At 51.4% G+C, this 14,733-nt stretch overlaps 1 protein-coding gene across 4 annotated transcripts in view; it reads right to left on the reverse strand.

Annotated features, from left to right (window-relative positions):
- Window positions 1-5,272: 5,272 nt before the first annotated feature.
- Window positions 5,273-14,733, reverse strand: part of SAMD4A (sterile alpha motif domain containing 4A) — a 104,314-nt gene continuing 94,853 nt past the window's right edge. For 2 of the 4 annotated variants that reach the window (XR_010440686.1, XR_010440685.1), the window contains 4 exons: window positions 13,279-13,480; window positions 12,563-12,689; window positions 10,045-11,087; window positions 5,273-9,056 (listed from right to left, as the gene is read on the reverse strand). Coding sequence is in view for 2 of the 4 variants with exons in the window: in XM_064715906.1 (XP_064571976.1) it covers window positions 9,028-9,056; window positions 11,004-11,087; window positions 12,563-12,689; window positions 13,279-13,480 (442 nt within the window). In the remaining 2 variants the exon portion in view is untranslated. The remainder of the gene's footprint in view (window positions 9,057-10,044; window positions 11,088-12,562; window positions 12,690-13,278; window positions 13,481-14,733) is intronic. The other 2 variants (XM_064715906.1, XM_064715905.1) reach the window with 1 other exon arrangement.

The raw sequence follows: 14,733 nt of genomic DNA on the forward strand, positions 1-14,733 counted from the left end.
CATTCCATAAACCCCTGTGCCATGGAATCCCATGTCCATAAATCCCAATCCATAAATCCCATGTCCAGCCATGTCCTGGGCTCTTTGGCCCTCACCCCTTGTGTTCCACCTCTACATGCAGGTTTTTATCATGGAATCATTAAATTTGGGAGAGCCCTGCCTGGCCCCTGAGCCCCACAGTTACCCCAGCACTGCCAAACCCACCAGGATGCTTCAGTTCAGGCAATTCCTCCAGCTCTGGGCTCCAAATTTGGCTCTTTTTAGACAAAAATCTGCCTTCCAGCAACTGCAGGCAAGGCTGGGGTCATCCCAGAGGCTTTGAGCAGCCTCCAGAACCTTCCACACCTTGGAGAGTTCCTTAAAGAGCTCCCCAAGCTCCTCAGCTCCTGTTCCTGCTCCTGTTTCTGGAGCTGGGAAGAGCCTGTATTGAACTGTGCCCTCTGAGCCTTGGCTGAGCCCTCCTGGAATAAAAACTTCTAGGAAAAGCTTTGCCTTCCAGTTGTTTTGGAAGTTACACTCATGATTTAGGAGTTGAGGGGGCATAAAACATTAAAGCTCTTGTTAATAAGTCTTGGCCTGGGAGGGACAGAAAATAAATCCCAGTATTCAAAGGAATATTGTTAAAATACACCAAGAATATAATCACAGGGGATTTATTTGTAATTTTTAACAAGTTTATGTTGTGTTTTGGGTGTTGGGGTGTTGCAGGGATGGTTTTGGGAGGTGAATGTACCACCTTCCCTCTGTTTGCTCTTCTTCCCCACACCAGGATTGTGACAGTGAAGCAAAAGTGAAAAACCCAAACTAAGAGGGATCAACTGCACTGCAAAATGATTTTAAAGGTGCCAAGGCAGAGCACAGTGTGCTGCTTTGGCTTTGGATGTGTGGATGCCATGGAAGGAGCAATTCCCGTGACCCAGCCCAGGTGTCTGTGCCTCAGCTCCCCCCTGCCCTGCTCTGGGTGCCCCTGCCCCCCTGGGCATGCCCTGGTGCCAGCACAGCTCATCCACAGCTGGCACCTTGTCCTGGAGCAGGGCATGGAGCTGCTGCAGGAATGGCTGCAGGAATGGCTGCAGGAATGGCTGCAGGGATGGCTCAGGAGGGGACAGCCACTGCTCCAGCCTGAGGGGCATCGCTGTGTGGGGAAAAGGCAAAATGTCAGCATGCAGCCAAGGAAGGGGTCACTGCAGCAATCCCGCCAGAGCTGAAGGAGGCTTTGGACAATGCTCTCAGGTGGGGTTGTTGGGGTGTCTGTGCAGGGCCAGGAGTTGGACTGGAAGGGCCTTTGTGGGTCCCTTCCAGCTCAGGACATTCCCTGCTGGTTTTTGGTGCTGTGCAGGGCCCAGCCCTTGGCTGTGGGCACAGCCCCAGGTGCCAGCCCCAGCTCTGTGCCCACCTCCTGCAGCCCCTCCTGCATTGCCCTTCACCATGGGAGATCAGCTGGCGGGAAATGGGGCCTGGCTGGGGAGGAAGTGAAGGATGGGAAAGGTTTTGTAGGGAACAGCAGTGCGAGGGAGGGAGGGAGAGCTGGCAGGGGTTTGCAAAGGCCCTGGGGGATGCCCAAGGTCAGGGATGTCCCAGGGGCTCAGCTGGTCCCTGTGATGTTTGAGGAGGTGAACGAGGTGAGAGATGAGAATCTGACACCATGTTCTCAGAAGGGTGAATATAATAAATATAATATAATATAATATAATATAATATAATATAATATAATATAATATAATATAATATAATATAATATAATATAATATAATATAATATAATATAATATAATATAAATTGACATTATAAAACATATTATTATAATATAATTTATATATTATATAAATATATATTAAATATATACATAAAAATATATAAATATATTACACACAAATCTGTTATAGATTTATAATTATATAATTATATATAATTACATAATAATATAATAATATTATATTTTATATATTTTATATATTATAATAATTATTATATATTATAATAGTCATATATTATAATTATTATTTAATTATAAATTATTACAATAAATTTTATATATTAGAATAATATATATTTTTATATAATAATATAACAATATTATATATTGTTATATTTTATATACTCTATATAAAATATAGAGTATATATAATATATAAAAAATATAAAAACATACTATATAAAATATAAAAATATTTTATACATAAATATATTATATTATATTATATTATATTATATTATATTATATTATATTATATTATATTATATTATATTATATTATATTATATTATATTATATTAAAACTATACTAAAGAAACAGAAAGGATACATCAGAAGGCTTCGCAAGAGTGATAATGAAAGCTCGTGACTGACTCCTCAGAGTCCGACACAGCTGATGGTGATTGGTCATTAATTAAAAACAATTCACATGGAACCAATCAAAGACGCACCTGTTGGTACACGATCTCCAGACCACATTCCCGAGCAATCAGATAATTCTTGTTTCCATTCTTTTCTGAGGCCTCTCAGCTGCCCAGGAGAAGGAATCCTGGCGAGGGGATTTTTCAGGGATTGTCCCAGTGACGGCTCCGTGCACAGTCTGCGGCTCCCCCTGCTGAGCCCGCCCCGAGCTCTGCTCGCCGCAGGAGCTTCCTTGGGGCTGGAAAGGCGTTTTTGGGAAGCCCAGGGATCACCCGAACGCCAGAGTGGGGATGGGAGAGGGGCACCATCATCACCCTGCACTGCACCCCAGTGCTGGGCGATGCTGCAAACACCCCCTGTGCTGCCCCTGGACGGGGGTGGGGATGGAGCTGGTGTGTGCAAAAGCAGAGGCTGCATGCCAGGATGAGGTATTAAAAAAATGATTATTACTTAAAATTAGCTAAAAATCGATTTTCTTTAGATAAGAGGGGATTTTGGCTGAGCAGGCTCTGTCCATGGGGTGTTTCCATAAAGAGGGAAAATCACAGAAACACAGAATGGTTTTGGCTGTAAAAAAAAAAAGGAGATCATCTTCTGTCCAGTCCCTTGCTGTGGGCAGAGACACCATCCACTATCCCAGCTTGTTCCAAGCCCTGTTTAATCTGGCTTTGAACACTTCCAGGGATGGAGCAGCCTCAGATTCTGGGGACAACCTGTGCCCTGGCCCCAGCACCTTCTGAGTAACAAATTCCTTCCTAACTCATTTAAATCTCTCCTCTTTTAGTTTAAAACCGTTCTGCTGCTCCAGGCCCCTGTGCTGGGCTCTGGGAGAAGCCAGGGGAGCTCTGTGGGTGCCCGGGCTGATCCCATCCCTGTCCCACGGTGCCCATCCCAGGGGTGCATTCCTGATCCCTTTGCTGATCCCAGCTAAAGCCGCTCCTGCTGGTGGCAGAGGGCACTCTGCTGGCCGGGGCTGCCAGAGCAGCTGGGAATTTGTGTATCCTGGAGCATTCCTGGCTGGCAGCCAGGCCAGCAGCATCACCCTGCCTCTGGCACAGCCAGCAGACATGGGGAATTCATTATTCCCTGATCCCGAGGAGCTCTGCTGGAAAAGCCCTCTGCATCTTGCATAAAAACTTCCCTGGAGTGGGAAATCCCTGCCTGCTGGGTAGGCTGTTCCCTGGGATATCCCAGTCAGTGTTAAAAATGAGGAATTTGTACCCACAGCAGGATCCAGGCGAGGAGAAGGGGCAGGAGCATCCCCTTGGAAGGGGCACTTGCCTGGCTCCAGGGCTGGGGCTGCTTCTCCACCGCCTTTTGGAATAGGCAGAGATGGAATAAGAGATGATGTTAACACATGTGGGGTTATCCAGCTCCTGCTGGGATCCTGACAGCCCAGCAGCTCCTGGCTCTGCTCCCAGCTGGGCAGGGGCTGCAATCTGAAGGGGATCAGAGTTCCCTGGGCTGGACGGGGCTCAGGTGTGGTGGAATCCAGGTGCACCAGCAGGTAAAGCCTTTAATGTCTGCAATGGAGTCACCCAACAGCTTCTGGCAGCATGGAAATGTTGTTTTTTTTTCTCACCCTGTTTTTTCTTTTTAAAGGCTCTTTCCTTTTTCCAGGCACAGGACCCACAGACTCTCCCTGACCTGTGGCTGCCATGAATTCCCTTGGAGCCTTTTTGATCCTTCCAGCTCCACTTTTCCAACCCAGGTGTTTCTGCCTTTTCGTTTCCATTCTCTGTTAGTGCAACAACCCTGCGCTGAGAGACCCAGACAGCAGCACAGGAACCTGGAAAGGCAAATTGTATGGAAGGAAATGGGGTTTTTTTGGGATTTAGGTTTGTCTGAGCTGTATTGGGAGGCCAATTCCCCACGAGTGCAGGGAGCCATGGCCATGGGCTGTGGATGGACAGGGAATTCAGGTGGGACTGAATTTATTTTATTATTTATATATGGCAAATATTTCCCCTCTGGGGTGGCCTGGCCCAAGATGCTTGGGAGCATCCCAAATAGGAGGAGCTTGAGGACCTGGTTTTGGGGTCTTGGCACCATCAGCATTTGGTGAGAGCTCAGCAGGAGCCTCATCCTAGGAGAAGCAGCAGATGAAGGGTTCAAACAACCTGAATAAACCCTGAATGTGTTTGCAAGTTCTGCTCCTCATGGGGACCTGAGCCACCCTGGTGCCTGTGGAGGGACAATGAGCAGGGTTGGGACATCCAGGAGGTCTCTGGAGGACATCCCTGCACCTGGATGCAGGAATGGCCAGGCTGATGGGGCAGAGGAACCTGCAGGGCTGGCCTTGGTCAGCCTGGAGATGTGGAGGCTCAGTTTGAGAAATTATGGGAAAAACCAGGGGTAGAAGGTGCTGCCCTTGGCACTTCCCACAGCAGAGTATCCACGGGAAGTGGCAGCACCAGCTCTGAGCATCCTTCCCTGCTTGATCCAGCCCCAGGAGGGCCTGAAATGTGCAGGGTTTAATCTCAGAAAGAACCCAGCTTTAAATTCCCACCCCAAAATTCTCCACACACACATTGAGGCTCTGGGCCAAGCCCCTGTGTGCCTCTGCAGCCTCTGAGCTGCCCCAGCCCCAATTCCTGCTGGTTTCCAAGGAAAATCCTGCATCTGAAGAGCTCCTGGGGCAAGGATGTCCCCAAAGGGACAGCAAAGCAGCTGCATGGGGAGTGCCAGGGATTGGGAAGTTCTGCCACAGGCTTTCAATAAAGATCCCAACCCCCTGTGGAACTGTGGAGGGCTCCTCCCCTCTTGCCCACGGGATGAACATCTATTGAATTCTGATTTTTTTTTTTTTTTTTGCCTCAAGGAGTCCAAAGCCAGCTGCCAAGAAGGGGATAAATAAGGAGGCGCCACACCCCAGTGTTACAAAACCTTGTATTAATCATCTCCCTTCACTTTCAATATAGAGCAGATATGAAATATAGCCATGGTTCCTAGTTACACGGGAGGAAATGAGTAATAAATACATGGGAGCAAGTGGAAATCACGAGGGTGTTTCACTGGGAACAACATTGGAAAACTGTACACTTGCAAAGACTGGCATCTCCAAACATTAGTATTTCTTTATATCGGGAAGCTTTTACATGTAACAAACATGCTATTGCCGTATATGACAAAAAAAACAACAAAAAAAGAAATTAAAATTTAAAAAATAGGCATTGCTCGGCAACATTAACTAGGCAAAAATAGTTCTTTTGTGCACTAACTTTGTACAGAAAAACCAGGACAAAAGGCATGCATGGACAAGGAGAGGCTGCCCGGGAACGGCATGCAACAGAAGAGAGGTCAAAGCTCTTTAAAGTCAGCTTACAATAGGCATAAATACATCAGGGTTATATATATTAATAAGGGAGGAAGTATTCTGTTTAACATTATTAACATTCCTGTTTTTTTTAATGTATTTTTCTTTTTTGTTTTTTTTTCTTCCTATTCCTCCCAGAGGAATACACATTCACCTTTAAGTAAAGATAAAGGAATACAAAAAATAAAACTCACTTTGCAAACTCTGATGACTCGTATAAAATCAACTTTAGTGTTATCGTCGCTGTGTGCAAATTATAGACGTCTGCGGGAGCCACCCCCTTTCCACCAGGCACATTCCCAAAGCCAAACCCGACATGGAGAAAGGTGACAACAGAAATCACTTCCCTAAGTGCTGACCCAGCTTCCACCACAGTTTGGGATTTTCCCTGCTGGATGCTGCCACCCTAAACCCCTCGGGGGGGTTTCGCTGAGCTGAGCTCAACCCCAGCGCAGCCGAGCTCGGGGTGTCCCCGGGGATGGGGACATGGAAGGGACAGGGGATGGGGACACGGAAGGGACAGGGTTGTGTCCCTAAGGATGGGGACACTGAAGGGACAGGGGATGGGGACACTGAAGGGACAAGTTTGCATTCCCAGGGATGGGGACACTGAAGGGACAGGGTTGTGTCCCCACTGAAGGGACAGGGTTGTGTCTCCAGGGATGGGGACACTGAAGGGACAGGATTGTAGGGTTGTGTCCCTGGAGATGGGGACACCGAAGGGACAGGATTGTATCCCTGGGGATGGGGACACTGAAGGGACAGGATTGTAGGGTTGTGTCCCTGGAGATGGGGACACCGAAGGGACAGGATTGTCCCCACTGAAGGGACAGGGTTGTGTCCCTGGAGATGGGGACACCGAAGGGACAGGATTGTCCCCACCGAAGGGACAGGATTGTATCCCTGGGGATGGGGACACTGAAGGGACAGGATTGTCCCCACTGAAGGGACAGGGTTGTATCTCTGGGGATGGGGACACCCCAAGGGACAGGGTTGTGTCCCCAGGGATGGGGACATGGAAGGGACAGGGGATGGGGACACTGAAGGGACAGGGTTGTGTCCCCGGGGATGGGGACACCAAAGGGACAGGGTTGTGTCCCTTCCACCGGGCCCAAGGGCACTTGTGTGTGCTGGGCTGGCCGGGGAACAGCACCAGGAGAGGGTCCCGGCGGCGCTGGGGGCAGCACAGGGGGGGATTTGCCCACCTGACCCCCGGGACCCCACGTTGGTGACATCTCCGACAGGACAGGGAGGGGACAGCAGCGGGGGTACAAAAAGAAAGGCACTGCCGCTTTATTACTGAATATTTGACTTCACTCATGCAACTGTCGGAGGAGTTTCTGTTTTCTTTTCTTTTTTCTTTCTATAAATAACTTTTATTTCTTTTAGGATTCAAGCTTTTTTTTTTCCCCCTCCCTTTTAAGCTTCTTTCCCTGGAGCTCTGCCACCTGCACTTAGCACCGGCAGGCAGAGCCAGGCAGCACTTCCCCAACACAACTGAAGCCACTTTTTTGTTGTTTTTACTCAAAAAAACAAAACAAGAAACAGCAAACACAACTAAGTCGTTATTAACCTCTAGACTGTCAATGGAAAATAAGCATTTTTTCTTTTTTTTTTTTGTTAACATCAAAAGGATAAAACAATTGAATTATTTGGTGGTTGTTAATAACAGACATTATCATGGTTCCCAGCCACAGCAAGTTAATAGGTAAAATATCCAAAATAATCTCTCTGAACAATCAGAAAACCTCCGTGTCCATAGTCAGCGAAGGAATAAATAGAATTTCAGCTCTGTAAATACACTGGAGTCTCCCTGAGGGAGGCTCCTGCCACGGTGGCTCTGCTCACGCCTCACAAGCCGGGGGTGCTCGGGGGTGACCCAGGTCCCCAGCGCCCACCCTGCTTTGCCTTCACCTCCTCACACCTCTTCCCAACCTCCCTGGCCTTCGGGTTTTCCCTTCTCCACCCTCCCCATCACCCCCCTCAACCTCCTGTCTGCCGGGAAGCAGGACACCAAGGAACAGCAAACATAAAACACTGCATTTGGCACTTGGGTTTTTGTATACATATATATATATATAGATAGATATATTTCTTTTTTTTTTTAGAAAAACAACTTAAAAACGCTGCATGACAAAAGGGTTCACACGTCTCCCAGCCCTGCCCATGCTCTGGCTCCCCCTGAGCCCTGCTCCCTCTGATCCTGGCACACAATGCTGCCCATGTCCTCCTCACAGCCCATTTTGGAAATATTGCTGCCACCCATCAGCTCAATTAATTGATTTTATATTTGTTATTATTCCATTGAAGGACTCGGAGCAGCATTGGGACTGGGGGGAGCATCACTGCAGGTCAGAGCAGTGCTGGGTCAGATTTACCAATTTAACACCAAATTTAGCTTCTGTTATAAAAAGCAGCAGTGGGTGAGGGGCAGCCCAGCCCCACGGGTAATGCCAAGAAAACAAGGCTGTGAAGCTGAATTTTGGTGCCCTTTGTGACTTGGGTTTTATTTGGGGGCTCCTTCATCCATTATTGGCCATGCTGGAAAAGCCCCTTACAGCTGGATTTGGGCAGGCTGGGCCAGATGTGTGGAGCCAGATGCAGGAACGTCTCCCAGTGTTCCCAAATTCACAGACTCCCCCAGGACCCTCCTCTGGGTGAGATGCCCCCGCTCCATCCTGCATCCCAATCCAACTGGGGCGCAGGGAGAGGCACCCCCTGACCCTCCACACTGCACATCTCTTGGCTGAACTGAAAGGAAATTTTGGGGTTATTTGATTATTTCTGTTCCGATCTGGGCTCGCCGGGTCAGCCCGCACCCGAAAGCGGCGGAACTCGAGAGAAGGGACAGCCGGCCCCAAAGCCCTGGCAGGGCAGGGATCCTCCCCAAAGGGTTTTTGGTCACACACCCACACGTGGTGCTCCGTGCTCCTTGGCATCCTGTCCAGGAGCAGGGTTTGCCCACGGTGAGCCCTCCATTGTCAGCACTCTCCTCCTCCTCCTCCATGTCCAGCCCAACCTCCCCGTGCTGCTTCATCGTCGTCGCTGAGATTTTTCATTTTTTTTTGCCATCGTTTTCCCCCCCCCTTAGCATGGATGTAATAAATGACAACACAAATTCCAAGTCTAATGATATGTTCACAAGGACAATCTACACATTCACAAAATTAAAACAGGAGAGAGATAGAGAGAGGAGAAAGGAGAGGAGAGAGGAGAAAGGATGCAAGCTATCGCTGAGGCTCCCTCAAGCCCCGACCTCGCCGCTGGACCCGCAGCAGTTGTTGTCCCGCCCAGCGTCCCCGTGGCGACGCCTTCTAGATCGTGGAGGTTCTGTCGACACCATCTGCAAGTGGGAAGGGAGAATTAGGAGCAGCTTGGTACCCCCAAGCTGGGCATTTAGGGGATGGACCCCCCCAAAGCACCCCCAACCCACAGCCCCTACAGTGAGGCGGTGTTGGGGCCACCCTCATCACCTCCCATCTCCCCAAGGGGTGCAGAAGGGTTTTGGGGTGTCAGTGCTCTGCTGGTCCCTCTGTGCCACCAACTGTCCCCAGCCCACAGCAGCTTCCCCAGGTCGCTGTCCCAACACCAGTCCAGGCCTTCTGGCACAGCCCCACAACCACTTTCCCAGGAGCAGAGGGGGCTTCTGGGCAGCCTGGACTCGTCACAAGGCAGGTGACAGTCGGGGACTCTCCTACAGCATGACAAGTTCATGTGTCCCTGACCAGGAGTCAGGGGACAGGGACAGAGCTGGTCCCAGGGGCTGCCTTGCCCACAGTTCACCCAACCCTGCAACAGCTGCACCGCAGAGGATGCAGAATTTTCCTCCATCTGAGGATTGTGGAAGGACACAAAGCCCCCAGGCATCCTTTCTGTGTCCCCAGAGCCCGTTCCCAGCTCCCTGTGACAGCAGGGATGCATCCAGCCACAGCCCAACCCCGGGAACGAGGGGTCCATGACCCACCCCAAAAACTGACCCCAGTACCAGCAGCCCCCTGTGCCCACCCCCAGGGGCAGAAATCAGCACCCATCAGCATTTCCCACCCTCCAGCCCTGATCCCACCCCTCATCCCCCATCCCAAACCCATCCCCAGCATGGAGAGTGGCGGGAGGCAGCTCCCAGAGTGGCTGTGGAACAGAGAATTCCCTGTCACCACCTGGGGCACCACAGCCACCTCCCTCCTTGACACTAAAAACAAACAGGTTTGTTACGCCTTTTTTTTTTTTTCTCCCCCAAAAGGTTTATTTTTTTAAGAGCTATTTATAGCACAACTGGTTTGGAGAGGCTCGGGGAATGCGACCTGGAAAAAAATAACTTGGAGGAACAGTACCCTGCAGAGGAACAAGACAGCTAAGCCTCGGCTGGGCACGCGCCGCAGAAACGCTTCGGGTGACAGAAGTGTCCTTGTGTTCCCAGCCAGGGATGCTGCCAGGGCCCTGCTGCTTCCCACAGTCCTTGTTCTCCCGTTCCTCTCCCCAGGAAGGGCTGCTGCATCTGCAGGGAGCCTGGTGGCACTCGTCCTCTCCGAGGGCTCCTGTCCTCAGCCACGGGTCACAGTCCAGGCAGGATTTCCGCAGCAGACCCGAGCTGCTCACTGGGGACTCCGGGCGGCCGCGCTCGTCCCATCGCCGGGGCCATCCCTTGTGCCTGGGGCTCCATTGGACACCGGGAGCTTCTGGGGCTCTGCTGCATCGGGCTCTCCACTGCTCTGCTGCTGCTGCTGCCTTTCCATCTTCCCTGCTTGGTTTTGCCCCGCTCCTCCTCCCGCCCCGTGCCCGTTATCCGCTGGCACCCCCGGCTGTGTGAGGCCTGCCAGCACCAGGGCACGGTGCCCGGCACAGCCTCTGGCACAGCCCCTGGCACAGCCCCTGGCACAGCCTGGCAGGGATTCAGCCCTGGCCAGAGGAGGGATCCGGTGGCAGGAGGGCACAACGCTCCAAAGCCGTGACCCATCCGAGCGCGCTGGCGGCAGGGGCTTCATCGAGAGCTAACGAGAGTAGCGAGCTAACACTAATTATCATTAGCAAGCTGAAGAGTGGCTAATTAGCACAGACTCCACTGGTGCTGGTGCGATCCCTGCGTTCGGCTTCGCCCCCTGCCCCGGCCGCCGCGCCGAGAGAAGCCAAGGTTCCCATGGGAGCAGCCCCGGGAGCATCCCTGCATCCAGCCCCTGCTGCTCTCACAGCCACAGCCTGTCCCAGCTTTTGGGGGGCATTGGGCAGGGGCTGGGGGGCTCAGCAGAGGAGGCATGGACGTGCTGGAAGAGCCCCAGGAGGAGGGAATGCTCACCGCTGAGTGCGTGCTCCGTCATGCTCAGGCACAGGGACTCCAGCCTGTTGTTGATGTCAGGTTCAGTCACCGGCACCTGGAACTCTGCAGGGACAAAGGGAATAAGAGATCCTGGTCAGGGATCTGGCAGGAACCCTGCCTGCCTGCTCTGTGTGGGAAAATCATCTGAAAAATGCCCCAGGAGGGTCTGACAGGACTGCCAGAAAAATCATCTTCAGCAAGAGACACTCACAGAAGCAGTCATCACCCCCTGTTGTCCAGAAAGGATGAATCTGAGGGGGTTCAGGTGCTGATTAGAGATGTAAGAGGCAGCTGGAGCATGAGCAAACCCCACCCAGGGAGGGGGCAGCCCTGGTCACCTCCTGGGGATGGATACTGTCCATGCTTGGACATGGGATGGCAGCACAGACCAGCACAGCCACTGTCTGGCTTCTCTGGGAGCAGCCTGGCCCCCACTCAGCCACCCACGTCATCACTGCCACATCCCTGAGGGGGTGAGCACAAAAAGGGGACACACACATGAAGTATGGAGCGTTCCAACACCCCTGTCCTCATCTAAACAGCAGTGAACTTTCCCCACCCTGCAGCAAAACCTGCAAATACAGCTTGTGCTACTGTGCTGGAAGGCATCTCCCGCTTTCCACTGGCTCACAGGAACATGGGACGAGATCCAGGAGGGTTGAGGTCCCCCCACAGCCTGGCAAACAGTGGTTTGTGAGCCCAGCATCACATCATTGCTTGTTTTCCTTGAGACTTAATCCACGTCTTTGGCTCCCAGATCCTCCTACGCCCTCATCCACCGCAGGCTGACACGAAGAGAAACCCATTTATTCTCCTCCAGCGCCTGAGAAATGTGCCCTTGTCCCGGTGTTTAATCAATACCTGGGAACAGCTGCTGCTCCTGCTGAAGGGAACATTTGCTGCCCAAATGCTGCAGTTTAACACCACTGGCTGCCAGCCCAAAGCAGCAGGAGTGCAGCGATGAGGGAGAACTCACTGGGGGATGGATTCCCTGTCCCGAGGTGTAAATGGTGATGGGGTGTTGGGAGGAAAAGGCTCAAAGCTAAGGAAGGGATACACAAAGAGGCTTCCTCAGGGCCAGGATGCTCCAGGTCCAGGGTCCAAGGTCAGAGGGATCCTCCCTGAATCAGAGGATGCTCCCATACACAGGAGCACTTTGGCAGTGCTGGGGAAGGAAGCACGGACACAGCAGCATTTCCCTTCACACGCACTGTGGAAGGAATTTCCCCTGAGTGCATGAAGGCAGTTCTTCCGCAGCGGGGCTGGGGCCATCCATCAGGAAAAAGTGATGGATCAGCCACCACCTTCCCTCCTGACAGCAGCCCCTCAGAAATGAGCTAGGCAAGGCACCAGCACTGTAACACAGAGTCAAGCTGGCACACAGAGGGTCAGAATTCCCTCCAGGGATGTGCATAGTTATCCCAGGAATTCAGAGATACCCCAGTGGGAGTGCCATGTGCCCATGGGGAGACACACCAGTACAGCTCCTCCCATCTCACCTGGCTGTGGCTGAGTGGAAAAGCCCCCCTGGTGCCTACCTGGCTGCTGAAACATCAGCATGGTCTGCGGGGACGTGTGGACCGGCAGCGAGCGCGTCCTCTGCACCGAGCTGTGGCTGCGGCTGGGCATGCTGTTACTGCCCCCAGGGTTGGCAAACCACAGGTTCTGTGGGGAGCAAACACAGGGCGTGGGATGCAAAGCAAAGCCCTCTGTGCTGTGGGTTTACAGCCACTTTGGGCTTGTAGGATCACAGGATGCTTTGGGCTGGAAGGGACCTTACAGATAATCTCATTACAACCCCTTGCCATGGGCAGGAACACTTTCCACTGTCCCAGGCTGCTCTAAGCCCTGTCCAGCCTGGCCTTGGGCACTGCCAGGGATCCAGGGGCAGCCATAGCTGCTCTGGGCACCCTGTGCTAGGGTCTCCCCACCCTCACAGGGAAGAATTCCTTCCCAGTATCTCATCAAAATCTCCCCTCTGCCAATTAAAAACCCTTCTCCTTCTCGTACCATTATCTGCTCTAGCCAAAATCCCCTCTCCCAATTTTATAAGCCACTTTAACGACTCAGCTTTTCCCCTTCTGTTGCTCCCACCTCCACATCCCACTGCACAGAGGGGAGCCCATCCCAAATGCCTGCAAACTGCTGGAAGAGTGGGAAAAAACCTGGGGATGATCTGGACAAGTCAGAGAAGGAAAACAAAACTCGTGGAACAGGGATGGAAGAGGCAGGAGCGCCAGGAACGCCGACCAACCTGTCTGCCCTGCTTGAGGATGGCAGGGCTGGCAGCAGGGCTGCGCTGGGGGGTGCCCAGCAGCCCCGTGGGGCCCAGCAGCCCCAGCCGGGCCGTGGGGAGGTTGCGGGAGGGGATCTGGAACTGCCGGGGGTTCCTGCGGGCCAGCCCCGCCCCCGCGGAGCCGGCGCTCGGGAGCGAGTTGGACTGGCCAAAGCCTCGGCTGTGGAGAGACAGAGAGAGAGATGGGGGTGAGACACTGAGCCCTGACCCTGCCATCCCACTGAGGGTGAGCCACTGAGCCCTGAACCGCCCAAACCATCAGCGGTGATGGGACACTGAGCCCTGACCATCCCACCCTGCCATCCCACTGGGGATGAGACACTGAGCCCTGACCCTGCCATCAAACCTGGGGTGAGACACTGAGCCCTGACCCTGCCATCCTACTGAGGGTGAGACTACTCCTGTCCCTGTCCAAACACATCTCTCAGTGAAGAATTCAGCTTGAGTGAGGACTGCCAAATTTGCCACTTTGAGTATACAGAGCTTTGATTATAAATGGAAGATATGGGTAAGAAAACAGTGTGTCTCTGCTCAAGGATTTAATGCAGTTAACTAATGCAGTTTAAATCAGTTCAGATTAATCTCCTGATTGACCCCTTATAGACAAATCCTTAGAGAATGCCGAGGCCCCATTGTGTTGAGCAGGGTAAAAACAGAGCAGTAAATATTTTCCCTACTGTAAGGTGAAGAGCAATCTAAAATTGTAAAACACTGTAAAAAGCTATTCCATAAAGGTAGGAGACAAAGAATATTTAGATCACTCAAAAAAGTGGATGAACTGAGCCCTGACCCTGCCATCCCACTGAGGGTGAGACACTGACCCCTCCAAGGGGGTCCTGACCCTCCCACCCCACCGAGGTGGTCCCTGCACCCTGCACAGGCAGTGGGAAGGAGCAGTCTGGGTGTGCAGCATCCTCTCTTCTTCCCTTCTGCAGTTCTCAGATCCACACTGGTTTCCTTTAAAGCTTATTTTACTCCTCTGTTCTTAAATACAGTCTAAAATAATCCAGGTAATGCCCCAGGAACTTGATTTCTTGGAGAATTCTCATGAGTGGATTCTCCAGTGTCTAATTTAAGTTCAGCTTTTGCTGTTGCATTTTCTTTCTCCCCTTCTAGGAGGTTTGTTTTTACAAATATGGTCACCTCTGAGACTTCTCAAGTTCTGTAAAATTTGGTTAGAATGACCTAATAAATCTAAGTTTTATTAAGAAGGACTGAGCTAAAGGAGCTGAAATCTCATCCTGGAAGTTCCTATACTCCCAGTTAACTCCACAACACTTGTCTTTTTGGGAATAAAAACCCGAAAAATGAAACAAAGTGGTGATGTTGTTAAAGGTGATTTAAAAATCTTTTTTTTTGGCACTATGCTTTCTAGGATCATCTGAAATGCAGCATCACCTTGGAAGTGAGCAA

This window comes from Zonotrichia leucophrys, chromosome 5 (assembly GCF_028769735.1).
Source record: "Zonotrichia leucophrys gambelii isolate GWCS_2022_RI chromosome 5, RI_Zleu_2.0, whole genome shotgun sequence".
In the NCBI taxonomy this organism is placed as follows: Eukaryota; Metazoa; Chordata; class Aves; order Passeriformes; family Passerellidae; genus Zonotrichia; species Zonotrichia leucophrys.